Source organism: Neopsephotus bourkii, unplaced genomic scaffold (assembly GCF_033783945.1).
Source record: "Neopsephotus bourkii isolate Nb327-2 ecotype Australia unplaced genomic scaffold, CSIRO-AGI_Nbou_v1 NB_1053, whole genome shotgun sequence".
In the NCBI taxonomy this organism is placed as follows: domain Eukaryota; kingdom Metazoa; phylum Chordata; class Aves; order Psittaciformes; family Psittacidae; genus Neopsephotus; species Neopsephotus bourkii.
The window spans coordinates 2,358,768-2,374,591 of NW_026901542.1; the positions used below are offsets into that span (position 1 = coordinate 2,358,768).

The 15,824-nt window shown below is 41.1% G+C and overlaps 1 protein-coding gene across 3 annotated transcripts in view; it reads right to left on the reverse strand.

The window, feature by feature from the left end:
* Positions 1–9,402: 9,402 nt before the first annotated feature.
* ADAMTS20 (ADAM metallopeptidase with thrombospondin type 1 motif 20) overlaps positions 9,403–15,824 on the reverse strand; it is an 88,372-nt gene continuing 81,950 nt past the window's right edge. For 2 of the 3 annotated variants that reach the window (XM_061361186.1, XM_061361185.1), the window contains exons 38-39: positions 11,793–11,897; positions 9,403–11,156 (exon numbers count right to left, since the gene is read on the reverse strand). In XM_061361186.1, the coding sequence (XP_061217170.1) occupies positions 11,067–11,156; positions 11,793–11,897 (195 nt within the window). In that variant the 3' untranslated portion in view covers positions 9,403–11,066. The remainder of the gene's footprint in view (positions 11,157–11,792; positions 11,898–15,824) is intronic. The other variant, XR_009726639.1, reaches the window with a different exon arrangement.

The following is a 15,824-nucleotide window of genomic DNA, read 5'->3' on the forward strand; positions in this document are numbered from 1 at the left end:
GCTTGTTCAAAACAAGCTGGGCGTCCCTGCACAGCCCTGCTTTATCACATAAGCTTTGCATCTAACACTAGCTCCTGAATGTGTAAGTAATTTTTAAATGATACTTCTGGCCAGAAATGGAACATATTTAGACACCAAATTAAGATTTAAACCACTGGGAATTAGATGTCTAAACACCTTTGAAAATCTGGTCCTGTCTTTCAAGTCACCGAAAGACATGTGTAACTCTTAGCCAAAGGACTAGTCTGATCTTGCCATCTATTGATAGAAACCCACAGCTACAGCTGGGAATGTATTTTCTTTACTATCTCTTCCAAGCACCTGAAAGGCTGGAGCCATTCAGTCTTATAGAAATCAGCTCCTGTCTTCACCAAAATGAAGAGCTGGTATTTACAGGGCATTTGTATTGTGCCTTGACAGGCTAGAAAAAAACAGGCTTTGTCTCCTTTATTGTTTCTAAAACAATAGAAGCAACTGTTTCTAATATTGAACAGTACATTCACTCTTCAAACACAAGCAGTTTATAATGTGGGATGTCCGCTCCATCTCCAGGGCCCAGTTTGAGGGCACAATTCTTCAGTGCAGGCCACTTTCAGGTTTCTCGACTCAATTGCTCAAAGAAGCAAGCAGCCCAAACTGATAATAGTTAAGGGAAAAAGAAAAAAAAAGAAAAAGAAAGGAAGTCTAATAAACTATTATGCAACTAAGGGTAGGGGAGGTGGTTCCCAGCCCTCCTGGGCTTCCCAGGCTTCAGTTCTTCCCTACCATATTTGTTCCTGGCCTTGCCTCTGGAGAGCATGCACCTGCTCTACAGTGGTCACCTTTCTTATGCCTAAGTTTCCAAGCCGTTTTTTTCATGCTTACTTCAGAAAGGAAAAAAAGATGGACTATAAGACCTCACACACAAAAAAATCATTGATGGAGGGAGAAGAAGCAGTCTGGCAAAGGGATGGATCAGAAGGAATAAAAATGCTTTTCCTTCTCCAACATCCTAGGGAACTTGTGACTCCTAATGTGGGAGGACTGAAACTTGCTATGGAGTCCTGAAGTTAATTTAAAATGGAATCGGCAAAGTACTTGAAAGAATGAACCTCTGCCAAACAATTAAGTTATTAAAATATGGCCCAAGTACGTTATACAAGCAGAGTTTAATACAACTGCATGGTAAGAAAATATATGGAGTCGCTAAGTCTGCATGTACTACAAATCAAAGGCTGTGTAATTAGAATTATTTTGTCACCATCTTGTGGGACATTAGGGTAACATCTGGCGTGCTCCTGATTTTAGCTTGTGGGTCCAATATGTGCTGAAGAAAAAGGTGAGGAAGTGATTGCTCTGAATATTACACTGGTGTCAGCCCACACAGTACTGTAAAATGGGCATTATAAAGCTCCTGAAGTTTTACTGTGCTGCTGAGCAAACCTTCCCTTTTGCAGGCCAAATATTGCTCCCAAAGGCTGTATGCAGATTCTCACGAAAGTTGGCGCAATGAAGGGGGAAAAGAAATCAGATTGCTGACATAAACAGTTATGTCTTCTCTGAGAATGTCTCTGTTTCAGCCATCTGATTTCAGATGGTTTCCTTAAGCCCTCATTTATTACTTCAAGTTCAGAAACTGCGCCTAGTCTGAAGATGATTGGGAAATAAACTCCCTCTCTCCATCGGTCCAAGCAGTTGGTGTCTGATGCAAACTTTTCTGGGTAAATGTGAACCAGATGTTCCCCAGTCCTAACTTGTGAACTTCTGTCCCGGGTTTCTAACCAGAGTTAGTGTGAGCTGATCGGAGAGCTGCACCGCAGCAAGGGGCTCTCTGGGTAGACACTGCTACAGACACAGGTTCAAAGAGCTGCTGCAGAGCTCCTCCCTCCCTCCACCTCCACCAAAGCACAGAGCATGCTCTTTCCAGCACACAAAACAGATCTGTAGTGAACAAACATGCCACACTCTGGGTTCCCAAGAGATGTGCCGAGCCTGCACAGGCTCATCATGGCAATCTCTCTGTGCCAGCTCTGCCCATGGACACCTTACAACCAGCCCTCCTGCTGATGCCCTGTTAGCCAAGGACGTCGTATCTGAGAGGTCTGTGATAGAGGAATCTGAAGTCAGGTTCTATTTCCCAGCTGTTAATAAAATTTCCCCTGGAATAAAAGTCGAGGAGCTGGCGCCACTTTGTATTATTCAAAACCACAAACTTCCTCTCCCTCACAATCTGCCAAAATTACAGAATCTTTTGCAACTTCTTGAAAATTCAGATGCGTTCCTCACGTGAGCATCCCCCTGCTTCAAAATGCACCCAGGGAAAACCAGTGATCCAATTTAGCGTTGCTGCTAATGAGGAGAGGGAAGGGTGATGGTGCCCCAGCACAACTGCTCCATGCATGGGAACATACTAGTGTTTCATCCTCCCCTGCCTCCCATGTTTCTTGGTATTGTTTTGGCCTGTACAGACAGTATGCAGGCACATTTGGGAGCAGCACGTGCCAGAGGCTCCCTGCAGGAAGCAGCCTTGTCTCAGTGGTTTATACCTATAGACATATGTAGATGGGCTATGCTGTGCCATGAGTTAGTAGGGTAGATGTAGCCATGAAGGCAAGGTTTTATTTGATGTCTGGCAATGCTTGTTTAATATTTCTTGTCTGGATAGCCATATTTCCTTGTTAAGAAGTACCTTTGACTGTAATGTAGGTATGTAGGGAGCTGGATGGGAAATCATCAAACTGGTAATTTGATGATATCATCAAACTTTCATCTAGGTGATCTCCCACTTTTTAATAGCATATGTTACCTTATGCCTTTCACTCTTCAGTGTGTTAGCAGTCATCCTGCCCTGAGGCCTCTGTTTGTATAGGACATTATAAAATAAACCATTGATGTCAGCTGAAGCTTCTTGTTATTACAGTGATGAACTTGTGAAATTTGTTGCAGGTAACAAATGCTAAGAACAGTCAAAACCCCTAAACCAGACATTTTGAGATTTGAAGAAGACATCTCTCATATTTGATTTGCCTTACTATTCCCAGTAGGCTGAAAGGCAGGTGGCTTCTGGACTTCAGCAAGACAGAAGGAGATCTATCCTGTGTAGACACAGCAGACATCCCAGTGCCAAGCTTTGGAGATGCCCTGCCATGTTGTGTGAGCCACAGCTGCACCACGGGACATCCAGGCTTCTTGATGCTCCTGCAGAAAGAGATAGAGCTTGGTTATGAGACTGATAGATCAGGGTTTCTGGGGAACCAGCTACCACATTGCCTCTAGGTGATGGTGAGACATGAGCTCCACACTGACACTGAAATCCACACAGGAGGGAAGCAGCTCCCTCCTTCACTGCTCATGAACAGACGATCAGCATGCTATCACTGGAACAAGGACTGGGTCTATGAGGTGAATGAGGAAAACAAAATCTCCTACCAGCTGAACAAGCAGGGGGTTTATATATGGAAGGGAGATTCATTGACATGGTCCTTAATTCAGCAATTAGGAACATGCTCGTCTTCGGCAGAAGATCTAGGTTTGAGACCATTATCTACTAGTTGCAGCTATATAGGGAGGACTGTCTGCCTTCTGAATGCCAAGAGATTATATTAATGTCCTCATATCTAATATTCTGGTATTTTTAGCCCAAACTTCACATGGCAGTGATCACATCATTTAGCTTTGGCATATATGGTAAAGGCAGTGTGAATTAGCAGCACAGTATACAACTAGATAGATCTTTAAAGCAAAATATGTCCTTAGATTTGCATGCAAATTCTACTTTCAGAGTGATTTTAGTGTAGCTATGGGGAATTTAAAAAGCAGCATTTCCAATACAACAGAAACTCTGAATAGCAACTCCTGGTCAAAAAAAAATGCTATAAAAGTTTCTGTTACAACATTTCTCCCGTATTCCTATTAGTAATAGTATATTATGCAAAATAACCACGTGCTTTGTCCTGGACAAAATACTAGAAGAAGACACATGGCCGGGAACAAACACTCGAAAAACCCCTGAGGTCTCAAGCATGTGGAACTGTATCCCCACCCTAGATCCATGCACCAGTGCAGAATTACACACATATTACTGGGATTCAGTGAAGGGCTAGAAATACACTCTGCTATGGTGACTTGTGGGATCAGAGCCAGAAGTCTTTTATTGCACTGAACAGTGGCCACACCAGTTCACAGAGGGGGTTTTGGTAATGTAACGTAATATACTAAGTTACAAAAAAACCCAGAGCTTTGTGAAGTTGCATCTCATGCTTGTGCCAGCTTCTGCCTTCTGGCATGGAAAATGCCACTGGCTTATAAGGAGTGTGTATGTGGGGAATGGGTAGAAATATTTAAATACGTGGTTGGTTGAATGTGTGTTTCAACAGCAATAACTTACAAATATGATACCTCACTTTGCTCAGCAAGTAAAGCAGAAAGAAGAGATTTTGAAGAACTAAGTTCTCCAGAAGATGGTTGTTTTGGTTAGAACCATCAGGCTCACCCAAAGGTTATTAAACAGTGTTTGTGGTACACAGAGAGAAGACGCTGCACAGAACAGAATTGCCTTTAGATATATTTTTGATTAAAATTCTATCATTCTTACAGCTTCTGTATAATCTGTTCTGGCTGTAACAACACAACAACACTCACGAGGTGTCCCTGCCCATGGCAGGGGGGTTGGAACTTGATGATCTTAAGGACCTTTCCAACCCTAACTATCCTATGATTCTATTCTATGATTCTATAACAAGGGTGGGGGTTTTGGTTGCACCAAGATTTTCGGGTACCCAGAAGCTTGTTTCCATTTTAGAGGTTTTCCTCCCTGTCCCTCTGCTTAACCAAAGCTGTAAGTTACTGCTGGGAAGAGCATTCCAGAGTTCTCTTCCTTCACTCCTATGAAAATATTCTGAACATTGAATTTCATATGAAGCAATGCTGTCGACAGCTGGCCGGGCAAACACATTGCAGGAGGGCGTGCTTCCAACCCAAAGAAAATCTCCCTTTTTTCATGCCTATCTATCTTCATTCTCCATAGATCTATCTCAAAATAATCCCTCTGAGTCAATATTTGACAGCATAATACCAAAAATATACCCAGCCACATAAGAAAGAGCAGCAATGAATATCTAATCCTGGCGTGGGAGGGGGGATGTTAGAAGCAAAATAATGTCCTTTTCCCCTGTGCACTTCCTAGCACTGCTTTTATGTTAACACACACGTTGTGTGTTTTCCCTTTGAGGCAGCAACTATGAATTTACTTTTCTTTTTCCCTTCCCTCCCAGAAGTTGCAAGCAGGAACTTAGTTAACGAACTGGGGACAATTAGTCTTCTAGCAAAAGTAGTAATAAACTCGAGACAGAAAACAATAATTGAAGGGCAAAAGAAATCTGAGTTAAATACCTTGTAAACCCTGATGAAAGGGGCTACTGGTGGCAGCTTGCTTAGCCCTGAGTTGCAGACCTTCCAGGAACACACATACTAACAGGGCTGCTGCTTTCTTTACTGAGGTGTTAAATAAATGTTCCTACAAAAAATCTTGGGTTTTTTTGCAAGACACTTTAAATACAGAGCACTAAAAAGGAACTTTCTGCCCCTTGGTTTTACAAGCCGAATTTCAGTTTGCATTCTGTACAACCACACTTTTAATTACTCCAGCTTCCAGAGGAACATCAAAACACTCCCAGAGAATGATGAACTGACCATGAATGTCATTACCACGATCAATGACTGACCGCCAGAGACAACTGAAGTGCAAAAAAGGGTTTCATGCTACCAGGCATAAATATATGCTGGTGCTATGAATCATTCTAGCCTTTTGCATATAGAAAATTCATGAGCTCTCCTTGAATGTTTATTGCTTCTGTAAATCAAGACTGTAAAATAAGACCATACAGTGATTTCAAAAAGAGTCTTTCAGTATTCATTAATGTAGGGCTTTGCTTTCCAAAATGAAATAGTAATGATGTGCAAGGCAGAAATATCTTGTTTTATTTCAGCTACTCAGAGACAGCGAGTGGTTCTCTGCCATTTACAGCACGGGCTCTCCTTGTTGCATGCTTTGCTTAATTATACAAATCAGATTTGGAAAACATATGTGGACAAGAATATTTTATTGCAGGAACACAGATAAAACACACAGATTAAAGAAGGAAACATTTGTTCATTAAAAAGGAAAAGGTTCTGGATGGCAGCACAGAATCAGACATCAGACAAATGAATGCATGCACAGCTGTTCATGTTTAAAGGCAGAATATAGACATAAATACAGTTAGATCTTTGCTCTGCTCTGCTGCTAGAGTATTTTTATACCATCAATTCAAAGGAATATCTGTCATAAGTGAACACAAGGAGAAATTTATCAGAAACAGAGCACAGATTGCTTCTCTAAAGCCAGGATAAACAAAGCCCAGAGAAGCCTCTCAAGCTATGGTATTGCAAAATAAACTTAATTGTGCAAAAGCAAACCACCTTCTGAGGATGAAAAGATTAAATGTCAGATTCAGCTGCAAGTCAGGTAGCTTGTTCTTCTGTTTGAATAAAACACGGGTGATTTTCCCCTGCTTTCATCACAGTTCCTGCTCTGTCTGAAGGAAAGCCAGTATTGTGAAGCAGGAATGTGCTTCCAAAGCAGTACTTCACTTTTTCTATGATGTAGTCAGCCTATTTCCAAAGCACACCAGAGAGAAGAAGAGAGGCTGATGAGGCCCTGTCAAAGTTTTTTAATGCTTAGATTCAATGAGACCATTCTGAAGATCACGAAGGCTCAGGAAAAGGTGGTCAGGTACTACCGCAGAGCAAAGCAGGTCAAGAGAGAACATGAGCTGTTCATAGGATACAAATGCTTCCCTAGGGTTGAGAATCTGTCGCCTGGAGGGCATCAACTGTATGGATTCTGCCACGTTGATCTCCAGTCATACTTTTAACTGCATTAAGATACCACGTAACTGTTTAAAACACTAGTAAGCCTTTGGTATTTCATGGTTCAATTTCTACAAAAGTAGAAATATGGAAATCTATTCTATCATGATGTTAATTTTTGGAAAAGGTCCTGATGGGCTTCTTTAGAGTGCAGTTGGGAATTGTTCCAATTTATAAATAAGGCCAATATGGATTAACTACCAACACGGAATACTATGAAATATCAACAAAGATCTTTATATATGATGCTCATTTTAATATTCATTCCCTATTTAAATATTCAGGTATCTTTGCACATAGCATTCTTGTTCTCTATTTTTAGAGTTAAGGTTTAAGTATTACAGCATATTTCTGTTCTACTTCTAATTCAAGTTCAGTTTTGATAGCCACAGAACATCAAGTTTTCGCAGATCTATTCTTTATGGAAGCTCTCTTCACTAAACTCATCTAAAGCCCTGCAACACTTGGAGAACAGCAATATTTTACTCATATTCTGAATTTCTCAGGGATCTCAGTGTAATTGCAAAAAATTGCAGAGATGAAACCCCCTCCTTGACTATTTTATTTCAAATAGTCAACAAAACCAAGAAGTTGTGCTAAACATATTCCAGTTTACAGGGGTAAAAGAAAAACCCCAAAGCTTTCCCTCATTTTTTTGAGTATGTCTTGAGTATTATGATCTTTCAGTTAGATAAGAAACATACATGACCATCCACCAGTAACCTGTCTAAACCCATACACGTGCTGAAATCACACAGTCATAGCTCTTTCCATGAGCATAGGGGGATCACCTGTTTGTACAACACACATGTTCTGGCTCAAGCACCTGCTTTTCTCTACAGGAAGAGTGGCACAGCAAAGCATGCCAGGATGAATTCAGCTAGGATGGAGACCTGTTAGTGGATCCAGAGACAGGGTTTCTGGGTTTCCAGCTCCTCTGCTACCTCCAAGATATAAACTTTGGGGAAATGCGGGTAGAAGACATCAAGATCATGTCTTCATCAAGAGATGTCACAAGTACACCATTTCATATCACATCAAGCGACATTTTGTTATGTAAATGTGAGCAACAAGGTCTTATACATGTAGTACATCTTCAGCATTCAATATTCAGATAAACCCTAAATGTGTGTGTGTGTGTGTGTGTGTGTTACACACAAGTAAGCGAGTGCAGTTGTGTCACCTAATATTTGATGATGTCATTAAAGGGATTGAAAATGTCCTAGAAGACGTCTAGCACTGCATTGTTGCAATCATATTTAACTATTACCATTCCCTAATTATTACTTCCTCTGTATGGAATAGTGACAGAACGGTTCAGCATTTCATTTCCTCGGCATCTGCCAAGGGTGGAGAACTCGCTGGGTGCTACCAGCCATGGGCAGCTCTGCACGCTCGGATCCACGAGGTGGAGCTCGCAGCACTCTCATGGAGCACCCTAGTGCTCTGGCAGCATCTCGCCGGCTCAGTGGGACGGAAATCCACAGCAATGTCAGTTAAAGGAGATGGAAACATCATCCTGCGCTGTAGAACCCATGATGCTCATTTTATTGCATGGACCTTGAGCCATGTCAACATCATCAAGTCTTCACCAAATCATCATCAAAATATCATCACATTCTTCAGGACTGATCATCAGGCTCATGTTCTTCTTAAATTGCCCTTGGGATGAAAATAAGTTGAAATGGGGTGACTGACTACACCCTTTTTCTCAACAAAATCAAAATCCTCCCACAAGGAATTCCCAAAATGCCAGAACACACAAGTACTTCCTCCCTACATTAGGGCTGAAACTGCAAAGCAGCAATAAGAGAAAGAAAAGATTGAAAAAACTACAATACAACACAGGGCTGTTTTATGCAGAAGTTGGTGTTGGGCCATGGAGTTTGTTTTCTATACAATTATAGAAAATCGATGTTTACTCAAAAATCACTACCATTACCCAATGAAAACATGTTGTATTCAATATTGGGTTAGAAGTCACTTTTTTGAGTGTCTTTTCAGTAGATTTTCAGACTGATTTTGTGCCAGCAGAGTTAAATGTTTTCTAGCCCTTAACTGGAGTTCAGGGGTGAAGAGAAAATGGTCCTCCTGGGGACGGCAACTGCAGCTCCCCTTCTGCCAAAGTAGGTGTCAAGGGACCGTACTATAAAGGAATTTATCTCAATTTAGCACAAGGAAGATTATTTCAGATTTCTACATTATTTCAGTGAACAATGTACAGGTCAAGCTCCCAGGAAAGGTATAAGTGAATATGGGGGGTCAACTAGAAAGAGCACACAGACATGGAGTTCATACCTCTGAAGTAGGATTTGTTACCATGGAAAATACTCCTGTGACTATAACCTCCTTGTGTGGCAGTTATTCCAGTGTAAATCCATGCATATTACTGTAAAGAGGTACTAAGAATGTACTTATTCTGTGCATAAATGAGTTGAAATGTTTTTATAACATTCTGTACTAAGCATTTCATACCAAAACCAAAGAAACAAAAAAAGGCAAAATACTCTGGTGCCATTCACACAAGCACATTTATTATATAAATATTTTATAAATTACAAGATTTTAATTACAAATGTAAACATTTCTAGGAAAATAACATTTTTGTATTCTTATTAATGTTTACAACTAATAAAAGGCACATAGTGCAAAAATACATTTCTGATGCAGAGATCACAAGATAATTACCTACATGTGTTATCTAAAAAGTAGCTGCTTACACTTCTGTGGTACAGTATTGTTTGTAATTAATACATATTGCTAATTCCTCCCTAACTCTTTGTGGGTAAAAGTACAATATAGCTGCCATTTGACCTACCGATTGTACTGGCATTCAAAACAAGTATTTGGTTTACAGAATGCATATTGTCAGAAGAAGCATGTACAGTTCTCTGGTACATAATTTATGTTATCTTGCATGTAGAAAACTTTGCTCTGAATACCTGAGAGTTGGCCCTGAAATGTATTATCTTTATAGGCATATATTTCTGCACTTCTGAACTGTACAGGAATACAAACCAACAAATTAAAGAGATAGACTGTTTTTTAAACCTTGAAACTTTCCATCTGCTTACTTTTCTGGAAGAAAGAATTTTAACTAGAAGATGTTAGAGCTGTATTTACAAACACTGAAAAATCAAACCGAACCAAAGATGGACACCAAAAATACTGCAGGGCTTGATGCTGCCTCTGCCCAGGGTTTTCACTAAGGTTATTGAAAACCATGTTGAATTGGAATATAAGAGGGGCACACACTACCGCCTTTACTAAGATGCCATTGGCCAGTATAAAGGAGTAAGGTGGAGATAGAAAGTGTCTAAGTAAATATATATTCATAGAACCACATACAAGATGCTACAGTAAACCGAATACACTGCTTTTACAGTATACTTGGACGAGAGAGGAGGATTGAAAATCAGGTTTCCAAGCCAATTGTTTCCTTATTTTCTTTTCCTGTAACCACAACAAAACTAAGCCTAGATGTTTAACATGCTATAGAGACTACAGAGGTTAAACCACACTTCTCGGGATTACTGCTAGTATTTGAGCACCACAAAGAATATAATGAATGGGATAGGGAAAAAATATGCTTTTACTGACAGAGGAACATACAGATCTAGAGAAATTGTCTCAAGTATGTTGGCTATATACTTTCCTGCTGTAAGTCGTTGACAGATAATTCCTAAAAGGTTTCACAAAATTAGAAGTGTTTGAGTGTTTGAGTGCCTTCTCTACATAGCAATAACTCTTCCCTTTCTGTATTTTAGTACAGTTGATCAAGAAAACCAGTAGAGAATAAATTTTACTGAATACTGTAAAAAGAACTGGCACTGATTAGTTGCAGGTGAAATATTAAGATTTTGGTACAATTTAGAGTGTTTCTCATGGTAGTAACCTCAGTGCCATTTACTTGCTAATATATGCTGCACATTGAATGAATGCCTCTCTATTAAAACCTGAAGGTTTGTGATTGTGATTTATGCTCTTGCTAGCCCACAAACAGGTAATACATCCCTGAATAAATACTGAAGAAAACAGGACTCCTTAGTAGTGAGCATTACAGCAATGAGCGTTACAGAGATAAAAGAATTACTATATATATATATATACACAGCACCTACAATTTGCACCTACATGGCAGATGTCCCTCCTTTGATGCTCTTACCACATCTGAGCTCTCACTGTATTTCAAGTTGGAGACCAATAATTGTGTTAGGAATACATTTTCCACAAAATCCTCCACATCTTCCATATATTTTAGTACCATCCTGGGAAACAGAGAGAACAGTCAACCAACAAACGCAACTGAAGTCACAGTTGTGCAAAAAAGCTATTGACAAATTGTACCTACAAATACTAAACCAAAACACTTCATCAGATTAGCCAAACTGACACAAAGGTCCTGTAACGGCACTGCCCTACACCTTCTTTCTCAGCTTACCATCCAATGTTGTCTTAAACTGTGCATACTTCCCATTCTTGAACAATTTGGTTCCCCACACATATCAAGTTGGAGGTAAGCAATCCATAAGGGTACTCTGTAACAGTTTATCTTTAATAAAATGCTTTTGGGGGGTGTGTGGGTTTGGGTTTTTTGTTGGTTTGGGATTTTTTATGTATTATTGATATCTTCAAAACTTCTAATGAATCTGATTAATATAACAATAGGCTCTTAAAATCAGTAAGAGGAGGGCAGGCAGGCAGTGATGATCTGGACTAGATCCTGGGCAGTGTAATTAAACATAGTTTTTTCATTACTTCTGGAAGAAGACTTAGATGAGTCAGAGACCTTGGGCACTACTTTTGGTTCACAATTAGCTTTCACTTGAATCTCATCACCTGCACCTCTGGAGGCATGATATTCAAGTCGTAAGAGCAGGTAAAGGAAAACAACATTGACTTACATGGGATTTGTGTATGTCAGCAGTTGCATAGTTGCCCTGAGCAATCCACCTGACTGTATTGGATAATCTCAGACCCGTACCAGCCAAGTTAATGCTGAACTGTCCCTAATAAAACAAACAAACAAAAAAGGCAGAAGGTAAAATACAGAACTGACAAACAGAGCGCAAAACACTAAAACACTTCACATTGGCATATCTGCACATATCACTAAGGGTATATCTAGATAGACATTAAGTACTCGCAAGTGTGTATTTAATCTGGTTTAGTTAAACTGCACTGTAACCCAGACATATCTGCGGGACAGACACACAAACAAGCCATTCTGTTGCAAGTGCCACTTGTGCATCAGCTGATCTGTAGCATCTGTCTGCAGTCTGAATACAGAAATAACATCAGACAATTCTTTTAGCCTGATGCCTACATATTAAATTTTAGTTTACAAAATGTACAAACTTGCAACATGCAAGAACTAAGTACTTTTACTGAAGTGCCTGAACTTTTTGGACATAAGATGGTAGGGACCTATTTGTGTTTGGAAATTACAGACAATCATTTCTTAGCCATCCAGTTCTCTAATTTTTGCAAGTGCTCTGGCCAAGCATCATCATCACCCATTTCTTTTTGAGTATAACAAATAACATGATTGAACAGGAACATATATGTAGGTTAAAACAAATAAACTCATTGCTAAATGAAATGTTTCACAATGCAAATCACTCATAACAATTTATGGATTCTAAAGTATTTGCATACGCAAAACCACTCTCTTTTAAGATTAGCATTAAAACAGAATCAGTTCATATGAGAATAAGAAATACATTAAAAGCAACATGCATGGTAAATGCCTTGGTAAATCTACTGGGGTACAGAAAATGATGAAATCATGAAACTGCATTCACACCAGTGCAATGCATTGGAAAGAAGTACTGCCTCCACAAACAGCCAAATGGTCAGTTGAGGCAGCACTGCAGTCAGAAAACTGCTGCACGCTTCCATACAATTCACTGAAGGCCTGAATTTCTGTTTCCAAACCTAGTTAAAATTGCCAAATCCTGAGATCAAAGCTTTAGCAAAGATGTTTCTACTACATAAGGTAACTTCTGTATTTTATTGCTCAATATTGTCATAGTCAGATATATTTATATATGAATGTGTATGTGGGTATATGTATGTGTGCATGCATTAAAGTACAGTGTTCAGCCTTTATTCTTGTGATTCACTGGAAATCCTTCATTAAAATAAATCAATATTGTAAGGTTTGATATGGAGATTTGTTTAGAGAGCACTTCAGTGTAAAATTGCTGTGTTTATAGCACTCATATACTCAAGATGAGCTAATATATGGATAGGGTAGGTTGCTCTTCAAGTGCCAAAAAAAGGGGAAGATTTCCATTTAATGAATAAAGCATCTGGAAGAAATTCAGATAAATGGTGTGGAATGCTTTCCACAATTAATAGGACTGAACTCCACTCACAGTGGTATCATTTGGTAAAAATAAATGAGAAGTGCTATGTACAATTATAATAACAGCTTAACAGCTCTCTGACGTGTCATGCAGCATACTCAAGGCCAGGAACAGATTTCAAAGTCTGATAGTGGAGGAATGGAGGCCTTTTTACTGCATTAAAACTGTTAGCTTCAGTGCAGATCTTACAGATGGAAGTGTGTAAGTGCAAAGTCATGTAAGCAGGATGACTTCCCAACAGAAGTAACAGATTGCAAGTAGATTTGTACTGTACTAAGCTCAAAGAATCCGCATGTTGAAGGTATGCAATACTGCAACTGTTTTTTGCCAGGGGTCTGCCTAACTTAGGCACTTCATTTGTAACTAAATTGCACATAAGGATAACAGGAAGGGATTCTATAGGTACGTAGCAAATAAAAAACAGACTAGGGACAACATAGGCCCCCTCAGGAAGCTCTCGGGAGAACTAGCTACACAGGATTTGGAGAAGGCTGAGGTTCTGAATGACTTCTTTGCCTCGGTCTTCACTGGCAAAGGCTCTGACCGCACCACCCAAGTCTTGAAAGGCAGAAGCAGGGCTGTGAGAATGAAGACCTCGGGCCCACTGTAGGAGAGGATCTGGTTCGAGACCATCCTAAGAACCTGAAGGTCCACAAGTCCATGGAACCTGATGAAATCCATCCGCAGGTCCTGAAGGAGCTGGCGAATGAAGTTGCTAAGCCGCTGGCCATCATATTTGAAAAATCATGGCAGTCAGGTGAAGTTCCCAACGACTGGAAAAAGGGAAATATAACCCCCATTTTCAAGAAGGGGAAAATGGATGACCCGGGGAATTACAGACCAGTCAGTCTCACCTCTGTGCCTGGCAAAATCTTGGAGCAGATTCTCCTGGAAGGCATGCTAAGGCACATGAAAAACAAGGTGCTTGGTGACAGCCAGCATGGCTTCACTAAGGGGAAATCCTGCCTGACCAATTTGGTGGCCTTCTATGATGGGGCTACAGAACTGATGGACAGCGGTAGAGCAGTTGATGTCATCTACCTGGATTTGTGTAAAGCGTTTGACACTGTCCCACACGACATCCTTGTCTCTAAATTGGAGAGACATCAATTTGATGAATGGACCACTCAGTGGATAAAGAACTGGCTGGATGGCCGCACACAAAGAGTTGTGGTCAATGGCTCAATGTCCAGCTGGAGACCAGTAACGAGTGGTGTCCCTCAGGGATTGGTGTTGGGACCGGTCTTGTTCAACATCTTTGTCGCTGACATGGACAGTGGGATTGAGTGCGCCCTCAGCAAGTTTGCCGATGACACCAAGCTGTGTGGTTCGGTTGATACGCTGGAGGGAAGGAATGCCATCCAGAGGGACCTTGACACGCTTGTGAGGTGGGCTGATGCCAACCTCATGAAGTTTAACCATGCCAAGTGCAAGGTCCTACACCTGGGTCGGAGCAATCCCAGGCACAGCTACAGGCTGGGCAGAGAAGAGATTCAGAGCAGCCCTGCGGAGAAGGACTTGGGGGTGCTGGTCGATGAGAAAATGAACATGAGCCGGCTTCAGTGTGCACTTGCAGCCCAGAAAGCCAACCGTATCCTGGGCTGCATCAAAAGGAGCGTGACCAGCAGGTCGAAGGAGGTGATCCTGCCCCTCTACTCTGCTCTCCTGAGACCTCACTTGGAGTATTGTGTGCAGTTCTGGTGTCCTCAACATAAAAAGGACATGGAACTGTTGGAACAAGTCCAGAGGAGGGCCACGAGGATGATCAGGGGACTGGAGCACCTCCTGTATGAAGACAGGCTGTTCAGCCTGGAGAAGAGAAGGCTGCGTGGAGACCTCATAGCAGCCTTCCAGTATCTGAAGGGGGCCTATAGGGATGCTGGGGATGGACTCTTCATTAGGGACTGTAGTGACAGGACAAGGGGTAATGGGTTAAAACTTACAGCGGGGAAGTTTAGATTGGATATAAGGTGTAAGTTCTTTCCTGTTAGGGTGGTGAGGCACTGGAATAGGCTGCCCAGGGAGGTTGTGAATGCTCCACCCCTGGCAGTGTTCAAGACCAGGTTGGAAGAAGCCTTGGGTGAGATGGTTTAGTGTGAGGTGTCCCTGCGCATAGCAGGAGGGGTGGAACTTGATGATCTTAAGGTCCTTTCCAACCCTAACTATTCTATGATTCTATAAATCGTCTCTAGCTGCCCTTGAATACATCCACCCCTGTAGCCTGTCTGAAGTTGAAGCACCTAGGATAGATGGACAGCAGGGATTCACTTCTATGCAAGTCTGAGCTAGTCAGTTTTATCCCCCTTTTAAAGGGAGCTACAGAAAAAGAAATATGCACTTCCAGAGGACAGCTGACCTCCCCCTAAGGCATTTAATAGGGTAAGACTAGCCAGACTGCTTTCTAGGACTCCCATTTCTGCCAACGGACTCCAAAGGCCACCTAGGTTGACTGGTTCAGACTAGGGCTATGGCTGCATTTTAGTAAGGACACTGCAGTATGATCATACCTATAAAAGAAAATATTGAGTTAGAAAGCCCAATGTCTGTACACAGGGGGGGTTTACT